Raw genomic sequence first — 13,756 nt, forward strand, 5'->3', positions numbered from 1 at the left:
AGTCAACTTAATCCAGGGAGCACTGCTAAGAGTGTTACCCCCTAATAATTAGTATTATGTAGCTGCAGATATATATAAGATTTTTCCCTGTGGACTACAGATTAGACCAAACTCAATAATAAAGGTGATTGGAGCTATTCTGCCCTGAGATGAGATCCCTTCCTGGATGTGAGGTGACTGACACATTCCAGCACTAAACCATCCTTTGTGGCAGGTCCTGCCCAGCCCTTCAGCACCTCCCCACCCTCCCTTCCATTACCGAATGAACACTGGGTTCTAGGATGCAATTTATTTAAAAACATTTATTTTAGGCAAAATTAAACAGACATTTGAGATTACATAGAAATACATTTTCCAATTGGATCACATAAAAATTAAAAATGCGCTGTTGTGTTGATTAAAGTATTTCTTTTTTTTTTCTGTATGGATTGACCAGGTATGTAAGGTTTAACCATGCCAGTTGCAGTCAACTATCATAAAAATCAGTAACGAAAAAGGTTTCTTAAAATGTGCAAACATTATCTTAGTGTTACCATTGATAATAAATGACCACTAAATAGATGCTTATTATGCAAAGCTTTTTAAAGTACAATAAAAATACAAATTCTATTTGTTAAAAAAGGCCATTGTTATGGCTACTAAACATCCTCATTATACAAATTCCAAAATACTATATGACAAACAAAATTATAAAGACTTTTCTTTATGAAACATATACTATTCTATCCATTAGTGATTTCATATATTTTTATATATATATATATATATATATTTCTATATAATACTCTATATGAATGATGACCACAGAATAAGAGAGAGGAAGACTAATGTAATGTAAGACATTAAGGCCCCCATTCAGCAAGGTACTTGAGCATGTGTCAAACTCAGCAAAGGAATAGTCCCATCCATTTCAGGGAACTCCAAAAAGGTACATGCAAAAGTAGTTTGTTGAAATAGGCATAACAATACACACGTGATGATAAAGTTGACAAATTTGGGTTTGGTGTAAACTGTAATTGTTAAGGACAAAACCATAAGAAACATTAAAAAAAAAGATCTCATAAAAAAAAAATCAGGAAACAATCTGAAAATTCATTTTTTTCTTGAGGGGAAAATATTAGAGGTTTTAAAGTTTTTTAATTGAACAAATGATAATAATTTTCTGAGATAGGTTTAAGAGGGAATTTTATTGCTTATGCTAAAGATGAATGAAGAGTGTGCATAGATAGGTCAGCACTCAACTCACCAGCAGCTGAAAATTTCAGTGTGCAGGTATTTCTGTAACATGAAAAATTTACTAACTTATACTGAATTCTTTGCAGCCAGCTTCAAAATTACAGACATGTAACATAAAAGCAGATAGTGGAAAAAAATAACAGAGCCTGACTGTAAACACTCAGGTGTCAAAAGCAATTAAGAGAACCGAGCCCAGTGCCTGCTTATGTACAAAAATCACATAAATTCCTAAGAAAATGCAATACCATAATCTTCCTTTTAAGGTTATGGTTGGCATGTAATGGATTCCAAATTACATACTTTAAATTCAGCTATAAAATATCAAATCAAGAGGCAGTTACTTTGACCCTCCTGCAATTTAGCAGGCTTATTAAGCGCTAATTAGCAGACCAACAATTTGTTAGGTTCTAAAACATGAATTCAGGAGCCAAACTCTGTATTTCATAAACTAATAACAACATATATACAGCATAGTAACCACACATAGTAATGGAAATCAATGACACTACATCCAGATTCACCTTTGAAGCAAATAATAATGGTCAGTATTTTATGCTTTTTCACTGCAAATTGAACATTTTGGAGTAGATATTATTAATTTTACTGCTTGAATGTTAAATAATGCCTTAAAAGCGTAATTTCAAAATGCTGCCAGGTAAAGTGTTATGTAAAAAATCATGCCTGCACGTTTGCCAGCAGAGAGAGGTACGTGTGACCTTTCTGAAGAACTCTCCCAAGCTAAGAGTCATAAAGCGTAGTAAACTCGGGCCAAAGTGCAAGAGAAAGAAAACACCACAGCGTAATTTAATTCATAATTCATAAACAAATACAACTTTTTACATTTGTACAGAGAAAGGCTGGAACAAAGTCGGATTTTTACAGGAGCAAGCCTCACAAGGGTTTAAAATGTCGAAAAAAGCAATTTTTTTGGCACATGGATAGTATCTGTGAGTGCGTGTCCAGGAATAGAAAAAAAACCCACCGCGTAGTAATTTCACATTTGCTTTCTTGGCATCAGCACCTGCTGTCTAATGGGTCAAGACAAAATACTGTGCCTTCAAGAGTTAATCCCATTTTGAACCCCTCCTGCAATAAGATAAGACACAGTTAGTAAAAAGGAAAGCGAGTTCTGGAGGATTACTCTCTCTTTTTAAAAAACATCTAGATTTGAACCTATCATTGGGCAGACAAACTGCAAGGATACTTCAGACTGAATCCACAAACATTTACATTATTTGGTCGGCCGATTTCTAATAAGTCTTAACGGTTAACTTACAAAACATATATGTCACACAACAAAATAAACACAATATGTATATAAAACGAAGAAAATACTATAGATTAACAATACTGAATAGTCACGTACGTAGGTTGACAGAAACACAAACAAGCTTGACTTGCACCACTTTGTTACTGAGTAAAATTCAACGTTATTTACATGCAGGAAAGATCAGGGCTATATGAGCAAAGAGTTTACTATATTTATACTTTAGAAATAGAAGTAAGACATGGTCATTGTTACTAATCCCAGGTGTCTCCTACATTCAGTAATACCTTATCTTAAGAGCAGCCCAACAGAAATTGCTCTACCACATCTCAGAGGTGGGTTTGGAATCACTCCCTGTGCAGTTAAATCGACAGGCGTTTAACGCCCACTGCCATCTGAGCTTCATGAAAAAGGCAAATAAAATCACGCTTGCTCTACTGCAAATGAACAAATTACACGTTTTAAAGGCATGTAATTTGGTGAAATAAAATAAAATGGCCTTCAGAAAGTGCAATGAATGTCTTTAAAAGTTCAGACTAAAATTCCTCTTTTTTACTCACTTAGTTTTATTGGTAGAAACACTCAAAAGGTTATAAGCTAAATGCTAAAGAAATTAATTTTACAGGTACCTTTTTTGTGTGTGCTTTGTAAGTGTCTGGCTTTCAAAAGGTACTTTGTTTGCACCAATTCTAAAGCAACAACTGCATTTTTAATAGAGGAAAAGTGCTCCTGTTCTCATTTCCCTTTCTCTTTTAAAATAAGCTGAATAATTGTGGCTTGACCTTCAAGAGTAAAGTCACCCCAGCTGTGTTACCCTGTTTGCTCCACCTGGGTGAGATGGTGGTGCTGCTGCCAAGGCTCATTGGCGTATTTGACTTTTTATATATATTTTTGTCGTTGGTTTTTGTTGTTGTTCTGTATTTTTTCAAAGGACTAAAAGGAAGAACATTGGGTGCAGAAGATGTTTCAAGCAAATGGTAGCTGAAATTCCAAGTCCAACACATCCTGTTATAAACAGACATTGTTCATTTACCCGAAGGGTACCAATTACTGATGTAACTGCAGCCAAAGGAGGATTGCTCACACAGAAGGAGAATTCAGAGAATGTGCCCTACAGTCTAATCTGTTCAATTGTAAATCCCACAGTTAAAATGTGCCTGAAGTGCAGAACTTTTAAAGTATCTAAAGGCTGCTTCCAGTTTTGAGGCTGGAAAAGGGATAGTTGTTGCTTAAACTCGAGGATGGTTGATCATCTGCAACAGCAGAACAGACATTGGTTTAACAAACCATCTAGAGACCCTTCACCAAGCACATATCCCATTATTGTCACACGTGCTCTTATCTTTCTTATGTACATTTAAACACCCTTTGGTGGTGTCTGAAGTAGCTGCCCTTCCAATGCCCTTTTCCCAGCAAGCTGAGAGCAAATCAGATTAGGCATTTCGGAAGCACATCCACCTCACTGCTCTTGTGTGGAGTTTTTAAATTTTTGTTTTATTCCACATAAACTGATATTTTGTTACTTATCACATCGTTTTTGTGTGCTGTGACTTAGAAGAGTTTCTACTGTCTTGAATAACTGTGACCTTTCCTTTTGCAACTTCCCTCCAGCCACTTCCCCCTGCCCCCATTTACTCCTCCTCCTCCTCTTTTAAGCTGTGACATTTTTGCATTTAAAGCAATCACATTTTCACATATTTGCAGTGGGATCAATGTTAATGTCTCTCCATTAAGAGACTGCTGCTCTTTCTGTATCATAATTATTGAAAAAGCTTTTAAACTTTATTATCGTAATGAACTATTGTCTGTTCTAAAAGAAGCCAATGCTATGGTTGCCAGGTGCTGTCACTAGTTGCATTCACAGGCCTCATGAATATTTAAGTACAGGGCAAGTGTGTAGGAGTACAAACCAAGGAAAGTTGTATTGCAACCCTCTAAAGGGAAAAAAAAAAAAAAAGGGATAAAAATATTTCCATCCAGCAGACTCCTTGGCCAAGTGATTGCAATCAAATTTCCAAAGACCAGGAAAGCACAGACTTCAGATCTCCCACACCCATCACCATTCCTAATCCCTCAGGTTTTGCAAAATAACTCCAGATTTTTAGATAGTTTTTGGAATCGCTAAAATTATCCTTCGGCAAATATATGATAGAATTTAAATAAATAAATAAATCCAATCAGCTGTAGTCAAGCAAGCCATGGGAAGACAAGGCTTTAAGAATAGATTCTCCGGTACATCCAGAGTGGAATTGTGATTAATGCAGATAGGAGACTCAGAATCCCATGCTGTAATTCTCCCAGCAGTGCAAAACACTGAGTGCTACATGTGCTTTCAGGACTACAGGTTCTATCTATACATCTGAGCTGCACAGGTCTCTCTGGTTTATGGCTCCTACTTGAAGCTGATGTATGACCATTAAAGTAGCCACCGTACAGTCAATGCCTACTTTCACCTCAGCATTCACAGCTGTAATGATAAGGAAATCAGTTGGAATGACCAAGCAGATTATAAAATATTATTTTTTTTTTCTAAAAGACTCCACTAATTTGTTAGGTAGATTTTTTTAAATTATATATATAATAAGCTTTTGGTAACCATGTTTTTGTATCTATATATGTATATAAAATGTATCACTAATTTTAATACACAGCATTTCAATTATTTTGCCTTGTGAAATTCAGACACTGCAGTTTCTAATAATATTTGTTTCTAACATAACACTGCCCATTCATTAAAAACCATGCATCCTATGGCTTCCTCTACTTTAAAGGTTCAGGAAACAGAAACTCCTGTTGGGTCAGGAACTTCTATTAGGCCAGAAGAATCTGTCCATCTGCTGATTTTCGGGGAATATAGAAAAAGACCACCCCCTCGTACTGGCCAGGAGTGGGAATGGAGCAGGCTATGAAATTTTTCATCTACATTGTGCCTTGTTTCTGTGCTCATATCCCCATGGTGACAGTGTCAAGTAAGTTGTTTTTTTTTACTTTAAAGGCAATTTAACAGAAGGACTGAACATCTTAGACCCATAAGTAACAGTATTGTACTAAAGGAAATGATTAGTCCCTTAAAGAGAGGAACAGAGGTTACTTTCACTAGAAAAGCAGCCCAAACACCAATCTATCTTCCAGAACTCTCTCTTTTTTTTTTTTTTTTTTTTTTTTTTTTTTTTAAATTGGTGCCAATGATAAGAAGACCTGAGCTATTCTGGTTAAAATCAGTAAATAATAAAAGACAAAGAACTGTCATTTTATCAGCCTGATAAATTTGCCAAAGTCAACCTTATGGCTCTGAGGTTAACTCACTTATCACTACACAGTGAACTCACTCTATGAGCTTAAGTCAGCACAAACCCAGTGAAGCAATGATAAATTTACATATCTCTGAGAGGATTATTTAGAGGGCTGAGCATAACTTATCTCAAATGGAAAGATGTCAAGCCTACTGACTGCTTCGGGACATGCAGAAAGAATGGCTTGCACCTCCTGGAAGCTTTATGATATGAACTACCTTGGGGTTTTAATGAACTATAGCAGCTGCTGCTGGTATGATTCACAATCCAAGGAAATTTCTCCTCACTGCAAGATTTCTGGGAAAATAGACATTCATTTTAATAATGTCTGGATACAGTCAAAACAAAGATGAAAATATGCTTCAGTATAAGGGTGCAGGGAAACAGGAGGTTGGATAGTCATCAGAGAGAGGCCTGAGCTGTAAAAGTCACATCTCAGCACATGTCTGAGTTTTGAGCTCTCCAACAAGATCAACAGGGGTTGGACTGAGAAATGGAATAGAAAGCTAAAATGTGAAATTTGGATCCCCATTGAAGCTTAAAAATAAAAGTGTTTGTCCAGGAGCTGGAAAACTTCATCTGATATCTCATTAAATTCAGAATACTGGAAGCAAAGGAAAAGCACCCACTCCTTAAGAGTTTATTTTCCAGTACCTCTTCTGTGCTGTGCTTTCCTCTCCCGCTTTGCTTACAGATCACCTTCCAACAGGAGGGTAAGCCAGGACAGCTTTTCTGCCCACTGGGGCAAGTTTGCTGAGGCACCTCCTGTCCCTCTGCTCGACAAACAGGGGCAGAGTCTGGGCTGAGCTGCTCCTACGAGGCTGGTGGTAGGGCAGCCTGCTTGCCATCCCCAGTGCAGGATGAGCTGTATTTAATACCCTCCTGGGATAAGTTTATAGTTGGATCTCTTATAGGTGTCTGTAAACAACTTACCTTTATATATCTGGTGGAAAACATGATTACTTCATGATGCGAAGAAAATAAGTTCCTTCACTTTGCATTTCAGACAAGAAAACATGCCCACGTTTTTCTTTCATCTTTCTTAATGTTGGATTTCCCAGAGCACATTAGATTTTCTGTGCTTTTAACTTTTGCAGAGCCCACTTCACCTTCCTTCTCACAGGCTGTGTATCTAACAACTGTTGAGTCTCATTGCAAAGCTTTAAATGATTATTTCCAAATAAAAATACGTTCACGAATATGACTGTACTGGCACAACAATCCAGGTATCAAAGGTTTGGCTTAAACCATTTCACTAATGACAATTTGATGATTTCATTAGCACACAAGAAAACAAACAGCGACGAAAATGAAGCCTTAGTATTAGCACCTGATAAGACCGTCTAAAGAAAAGTACAGTCAGCTGTCCCCTACCTTAAAAATTGTAGGCAGCTAAAACTGAAAATGACTTTGACTTAGAGGTTTATATATAAAACACAAATCTTAAAAGCTTTTATATATAGACACATACACAAAAAAAATAAAAAACACATGACAAACACATGCATGTTTCAATTGTCAATGCTTTAAATACCATTATTAAAATATGATATACCAACCATCGCTGACGCTGCGTAGCCAGGAAAGCACAAGAAGATAAAAGAGGCATTAGGAAAAAACATGTTTCAATCTGTATTTTGCACCAATCACATAGTAAAATAACTGCACACAGCCTTTGCTTTGGCCAAAGTTAGAATATTCTACTGTTCCATTCCCTGATGCTTTACGAGGTGACAGCACTTTGCAACATTATAGGCTAACAACTCAAAACTTTGTCACAACACTACCTGTAACAGGAACTCTTAGAATGTGACATTTAAATATTGACATAGGATTATTCCTAGTAGCCACAGTTGCTTCATTAAACTTTTCCCTAAAATGGGCTATAGACAAAGGAAGTTCTGATATATATCAATGTGAGTGCTGTAAGATTTTTTTTTTTTAATTAAAGGGCTTGGTAACAACATTATAACACTCACAATACACAAGCATTTTTATAGGAATTGCAAAGAAGCCAGTTTTGGCTTTTAGCTGCTCTTTGAGGTTAAATGGGGCAGAGTACAGGGGACCAAGAAGCTAAATTTCTTACTTCACACTTAGTGGAGTTTGTCAGTGGCACCATTCTAAACTGACAAGGAAAAGAAAATTTCACAATGGACAGAAATTAAAAAAATTTACTCAGGAAATGAAATGGTATTTAAATCTTAGTTAAGCCATTTTGAAATGCTTCTGCTGCTCTCTAGGCAAAAGACGGGAACAAAAGGAGCCCAAGGGTCTAGTGCTCTTGGACTTTGTGGGCTCCTGAGACACAGGAGGGCTGGAAACCCTGGGAACACATTCCACTAAGGATCCAGGGTCCTAGAAATTCAAGTTCTCATTATTTTCAGTGTTCCCTTTCGCCAGCAGGCTGCCTGAAAAAAAATAAATATAAGAAGCTGGCCAGGAACTAGGAGTTTGGAAAGTCTGACTGACAAGTGTGATGTATTCCAAAACTTGAGGACTTTCTCCAAGAATTGTTTTAAAACTGGGTTAATAACTGAGTGGATACTGTTGAGTGTTTCAGAATCAACAAACATGTTCTGATAAAACTCCACAACTTCAGAATTTTTGAATCGATTCTCCAAAGTTTAATTGCCCCAGAGTGCCACACAGCTGTTTTAAAACACAGAAGGCAGCCGAAAATTGCCCCGTCCCCGTAAGCACGTACGTTTGCCTGCGCCAGTGTTATGAAAAACCTAACTGATGCCACAGAGGGAAAGAGGAGTGTACAGTGGGATGGTGATGATTGCTGGAGCTGAAGAGTAACAAGACCAGAGGCTCTTGGATCAGCTCTGTTTTTCAGCTTGCTCACTCTCCTCCCAGGGAGTAGTTCCCAAACCATTTTGATGAAAGCCTACATTAGTGCAGCTGACTGTATTAGTACCAGGTAAGGCTCCTTAGGCAAATCCCAACTCCAACTCAAAAGCCAGGAGACATACTTACAAAAGGAATTGTCAGAAATATGGGTTTTTTTTCTGTGCATTTGGGTGTACAGCCTAGAATACATTTTCAGAATACTGTAAACATGTATTTCAAGAATAGGCTCCCAGCCACTGAACACTGCGTAACTCGGTAGTTACCTGCATCTCATCTAGTTTGGACTGAATGTCTGGAGGGAAATCTCCTGCTCCACAGCTAAAAGGGTCAAAAGGTTCTGCTCCAAAAAGGTCTCTCTCTGGAACAACAGAAAAGTGAGTCACCAAGGGCAGAGGTATGGGCTATGTCAACAGTGCTTTGAAAAAGGCAGCTTACATCTCCTCCTGAGCTGAATAATAGCACCACCAGACACGCAACAGATTAACCACCACTTTTAACATCTAAATTTGAAAGCCAGGCCTTGAGCAGTTTTCCTAATTTTAATACTCAAATATTTTTTTTTCAAGAACACCATCCAACCTCTGTTTCAGCTCCTGTTTAGCTTCCATTAATGTTTGTGCCTTCTGGAGGAAGTTTAGAGACCCGACGAGAAGTCGCAACTTGAGGAGGGCATCTTCTACTGAAGTGTGCTGTGGAATCTACATGTATAAGGACTTTCAAAAATGAAGAGGAAACAGCTGGACATTAGTTTTCAAATTTCACCTGCCACTTCCCAGGTTAAGGACAAGACACTGCTCTCACTCAGGGAAGGCAAGGCCTTTGATGCAGTTTCCTCAGCTGGCAGTAACTAAAACTAAGAACTTTCGGGTTTTTAAACCTTGGATAAGATCAAGTCAAGAAAGGAAAACTGAAAAAAAAAAAAAAGCAAAGGACCATGAACTGGCACTTACTCTAAAAAGCCACTAAATCTGGATCCATAAAAGGAATGATTGCAAATTTCCCTCTCTCAATACCACACCTTTTCTCACTTTTTCCATCTTCAGTATAGATTCTGTAGGTGTGTGTCTGTTTCTTTTTTGTCTGAACAAGAAGAAACACTTCCAATACAACTGTTTTTTGTTTCGTTTTGTTTTTCTGTTCATTTTTTGTTTGTTTGTCTTTTTTTCATATCAGAACATTATAATGCTTGTTCTTTGTATCTGACAGCCCAAACATTTTGGGTTGTTTTTTTGGGGGGGCTTGTGTGGTTTTTTTTCCTTCTCAATAATAGGTTATTTTTTTTCCTCTACAAGCAGTGGTACTATCTATACAGACTTTTTCTATCTCACACTGGGTAAAACTAAAGAAGTAAGAAAATAACTTTGCTAACCCAACCCAACCACACTGACTGCAGAATTTACAGAATCAAGTTACTACAGTCTTATCACTGGTGGAGAAAAAACAGAAACCATATCCTATCTCCTAACTTTCATGGCTGTCCAGCAAGAAACCTGGTAAGCATTCTACCTACCTTAAAGCAATGCTATGTCTAGAGGGTGAGAGTAAAAGGGGCCATTAGTACCCCAGAAGTGACTGGCAGAGTTTTCTTGTTAAGCACAAAATTTACCCTTAACATCCAAAATATGCCAGCTGACCACTAAATGACCCCCCCCGCCATGCTGCAGTGTTACCAGAGGTGAAGGACATGGAAGTGGTTACACAGATGTCTTTATTTTGACCTCCTTAGAGGCCGAATTTTAGACCTGTACCTCTCTAGGCTCTTTGACATTTATTGTGCATATCGGTCTCAGTGTGTTTTGACTTTATCAATTAGGTGTTATGGGGCTGCACAACGGGCATTTTAAATAGTTGGCAGCTACCAGCACTCACCCCCACAATAAAATACAGACATTCACATAATAAAGTACAGAAACTGGAGCAGGAACTTGATTAATTACATATTTCAAAAGCTGTGGCTAAACAGCTACAAACTGTTCCCGTGGGACCAGGAGATGGTCCAGACCAGAGAGCCTTATTCCAAAAGCCCACTTGAGCCAAGAAGAAATCTAGTTTTTCCTGGCAGAGGCAGACCACCTGCGTGCAAAAGAGACTTTAAATAGGGTAATCCAATGTAAAATTTAGGATCTCCTTCATCCCCTGTCTCTTTCACAGCCAAAATGGGGCTGCTCCAGTATAACCAGAGTCCTTAGATGCTCTGATGCTCCTACCAAGTAACCTTCAGACGTAGCAGCTTTGGCTTTCAATTTAACCTCTACTGGGCAAAAAAAAGTGATTATGCTTTATGACCCTCAATAATCTATTTGTTCACTATGTGGGTCCATTTTCTTTCTTTTGACCCTTAAATGGGGCTGACATTTTTCTGGGTGGTTAGGCAGCCAAAAGCACAGTTCCAACACGACGACTTTGCAAACATTCTGTGAATGTATTTAGGAGAAAGCTGTAAAGAACACAACTTTCACATTTCTTAGTACTGAATTGTGACATCACTATTTTTGAAAGCAAGTATTTTTTACCCTGTTATGGATATTATCTCATTCATGTTTTATTATTGGCTTTTAATAATGGCAGCACTTCTGAGCTCATTAGCAGGAGGATGGCAGAAGTTTTAGCTCCTTGAATGGGACTTTAATCTCACTCCTTCCTTCATTGTGAAAGATTTCTGACTTTACACTGTGTTCAAGGCAGAATTTAAAATCAATCAAGTGACAGAGCCTAATAAACCCCTCACAGAATCAAATTCAAAATAAAGAAGTAATACCTAGCTTGGTTTCTGGGAAAACTATTATTTTGAGAATTGTCTCTATTCTAACTTGCTAACCTATTTCAGTAACCCAGCTGAAAAAGTCCACAGTACAGCTGCTTTTCTGCATTTAAAGTTTATGTGTTATATGAGAGACTGTACTGCTAAGAGTGAGAGAGGGACACAGTTCTCTGAGATATATTCAATAACATCATCAGTATTTTCTTTTGATCAAAAGCTGAAGAAATACTAGAATTTCATCACTGCAGAGCTGCACTATGGGATCTCCATGAGCTTATCTGCCAGTGTTCACTCCACTGATGATGAAGGGGAGACTCCTTTTTAGCAGAAATGGGATAGATTGGTATTTTTTTATTTCAGGCTAAGGTATTTGCATGAAGATTAACTTTAACAAGAATATCTTGCCTGACACACTCCCCAAAATAATTGTGGCATAGACAGGCATTTCTTTCTCCAATACACAGCAACGAGTAAGCCTTTGAAAATGATTCTTTTGAACAGTACATGTAATTTCCCTTCCCTTTCCCTTCTGGATGGATAGAAATTTCCAGCTTGTGAAAGTGATCAACAAATTCAAACCCCATGAAATGCCGACGTTTTACATCTGCACCTCAAACCACAGAAAGACATGAAGAAGTAATAAATTCTTGTTTCTGGGGCCTATCTGACACTCAGAAGAAGAAGAACCACGCAGTACTGGAGAATAGCCACCTGCACTCTATGATAAATTCAAAACTAGCAATTATTAAACAAAACTACAAATATTTGGCTTTTCTGTTGCATTTGACATCCCACTCTTTACCTTAGCTATCATCCAGACACAGTGTTATCATAGAATCAACCAGGTTGGAAAAGACCTTCGAGATCATCAAGTCCAACCCTTGATCCATCCCCACCGTGGTTCCCAGCCCATGGCACTGTGGCCACATCCAGTCTCACCTTAAACACCTCCAGGGATGGTGACTCCACCACTTCCCTGGGCAGCCCATTCCAATGCCTGATTACCCTCTCTGTAAAGAATTTCTTCCTGATATCCAACCTAAACCTCCCCTGGCACAGTTTAAGACTGAGTCCTGTTGTCTTACTGAGAGCTGCCTGGGAGAAGAGACCAACCCCCACCTGGCTACAGCCTCCTGTCAGGGAGTTGTAGAGAGTGATGAGGTCACCCCTGAGCCTCCTCTTCTCCAGGTTAAACAACCCCAGCTCCCTCAGCCTCTCCTCACAGCACTTGTGCTCCAGTCCCTTCCCCAGCCTTGTTGCTCTTCTCTGGACCTGCTCCAGCACCTCAATGTCCTTCCTGACCTGAGGGGCCCAGAGCTGGACACAGCACTCAAGGTATGGCCTCACCAGTGCCAAGCACAGGGCAAGAATCACTTCCCTGCTCCTGCTGCCACACTGTTCCTGATTCAGGCCAGGATGCCTGTTATGCTGATATATGTTTTCCCCAGATGCACTGGAGCAGCTGTGATGACAAATAAAAATTAATCACACTCAGACAAGCACCCAAGAAAATATTTGGAATAATCTGAGGCAGGGAAGTCCAGGAAGCCTTTCTTGTAGCTGCAGGCTACTCTCTGTTTCTTTCTTTTGGAATTATTACAGTCATTATTCTGAGACCGTACTCCTAAATATCTCTGAAAGGAGAGAATCTTGGAACAGATTTTTACATCACCCAATTGTGACCTTGAATTGTTCTTGATGCATTTGAGTGAAATAAATGTTGAACAGCTCAACAGAGCATATTCCTCTCCAGTTCTTTTCGGAGATATAGTAATAATGCTGCGCCGAGAAGAAATACATACATTAATTCCTCCTTTAATTAAATTAAATAATTATTTCTGCCCATTCAGATAACATACAAGAACATCTGCAAACCCTTATTTCATGAGAAGGCAGCAGCATGGTCTCTAGCATTGCATTTTTGGTGACATTGCACTATTTTGCAATTATTACCTAAAGAGCCAGCACGCATTTGTATGATCTGCAGCTTCCTGTCTAAAACTCATGCTATTTTCTCCTTCAAAATAGGTAAAAATAATCTATTTCTTATCACTGATATAGCCAGTAGTGAGCAGATATTTACTGAGTAACTACATTGCTGAATATGAACTCAAAATTTCAAGAATTTTCTTACATTTTAAAGATGATTCACCTTGGAGATAGCTGACTTTCCAAAAAAAAAAAGGTCCCTGTTGCACTCCTCTAGTATCAGAATGCTGGGTTTCTTAGACTACAATACTATGAGATAGTCAAAGCCAAGGGTATCATTTAAACCCCCACAATTAACACAGAAAAAGCTGTTAAGCAAAATTTTAACTCTGGCATTTCTTACCTACGAAGCTC

The 13,756-nt window shown here is 38.3% G+C and overlaps 1 protein-coding gene across 7 annotated transcripts in view; it reads right to left on the bottom strand.

The window, feature by feature from the left end:
* Positions 1-277: 277 nt before the first annotated feature.
* Positions 278-13,756, bottom strand: part of GULP1 (GULP PTB domain containing engulfment adaptor 1) — a 71,492-nt gene continuing 58,013 nt past the window's right edge. For 2 of the 7 annotated variants that reach the window (XM_027884437.1, XM_027884434.1), the window contains 3 exons: positions 8,916-9,010; positions 7,356-7,366; positions 278-2,322 (listed from right to left, as the gene is read on the bottom strand). In XM_027884437.1, coding sequence (XP_027740238.1) covers positions 2,301-2,322; positions 7,356-7,366; positions 8,916-9,010 — 128 coding nt within the window. In that variant the 3' untranslated portion in view covers positions 278-2,300. Of the gene's footprint in view, positions 2,323-7,330; positions 7,367-8,473; positions 8,832-8,915; positions 9,011-13,756 lie in introns of those variants that run through there. The other 5 variants (XM_027884435.1, XM_027884431.1, XM_027884436.1 and 2 more) reach the window with 3 other exon arrangements.

Source organism: Empidonax traillii, unplaced genomic scaffold (genome assembly GCF_003031625.1).
Source record: "Empidonax traillii isolate 1590-97213 ecotype Southwest subspecies unplaced genomic scaffold, ASM303162v1 scaffold145:size929809, whole genome shotgun sequence".
In the NCBI taxonomy this organism is placed as follows: Eukaryota; Metazoa; Chordata; class Aves; order Passeriformes; family Tyrannidae; genus Empidonax; species Empidonax traillii.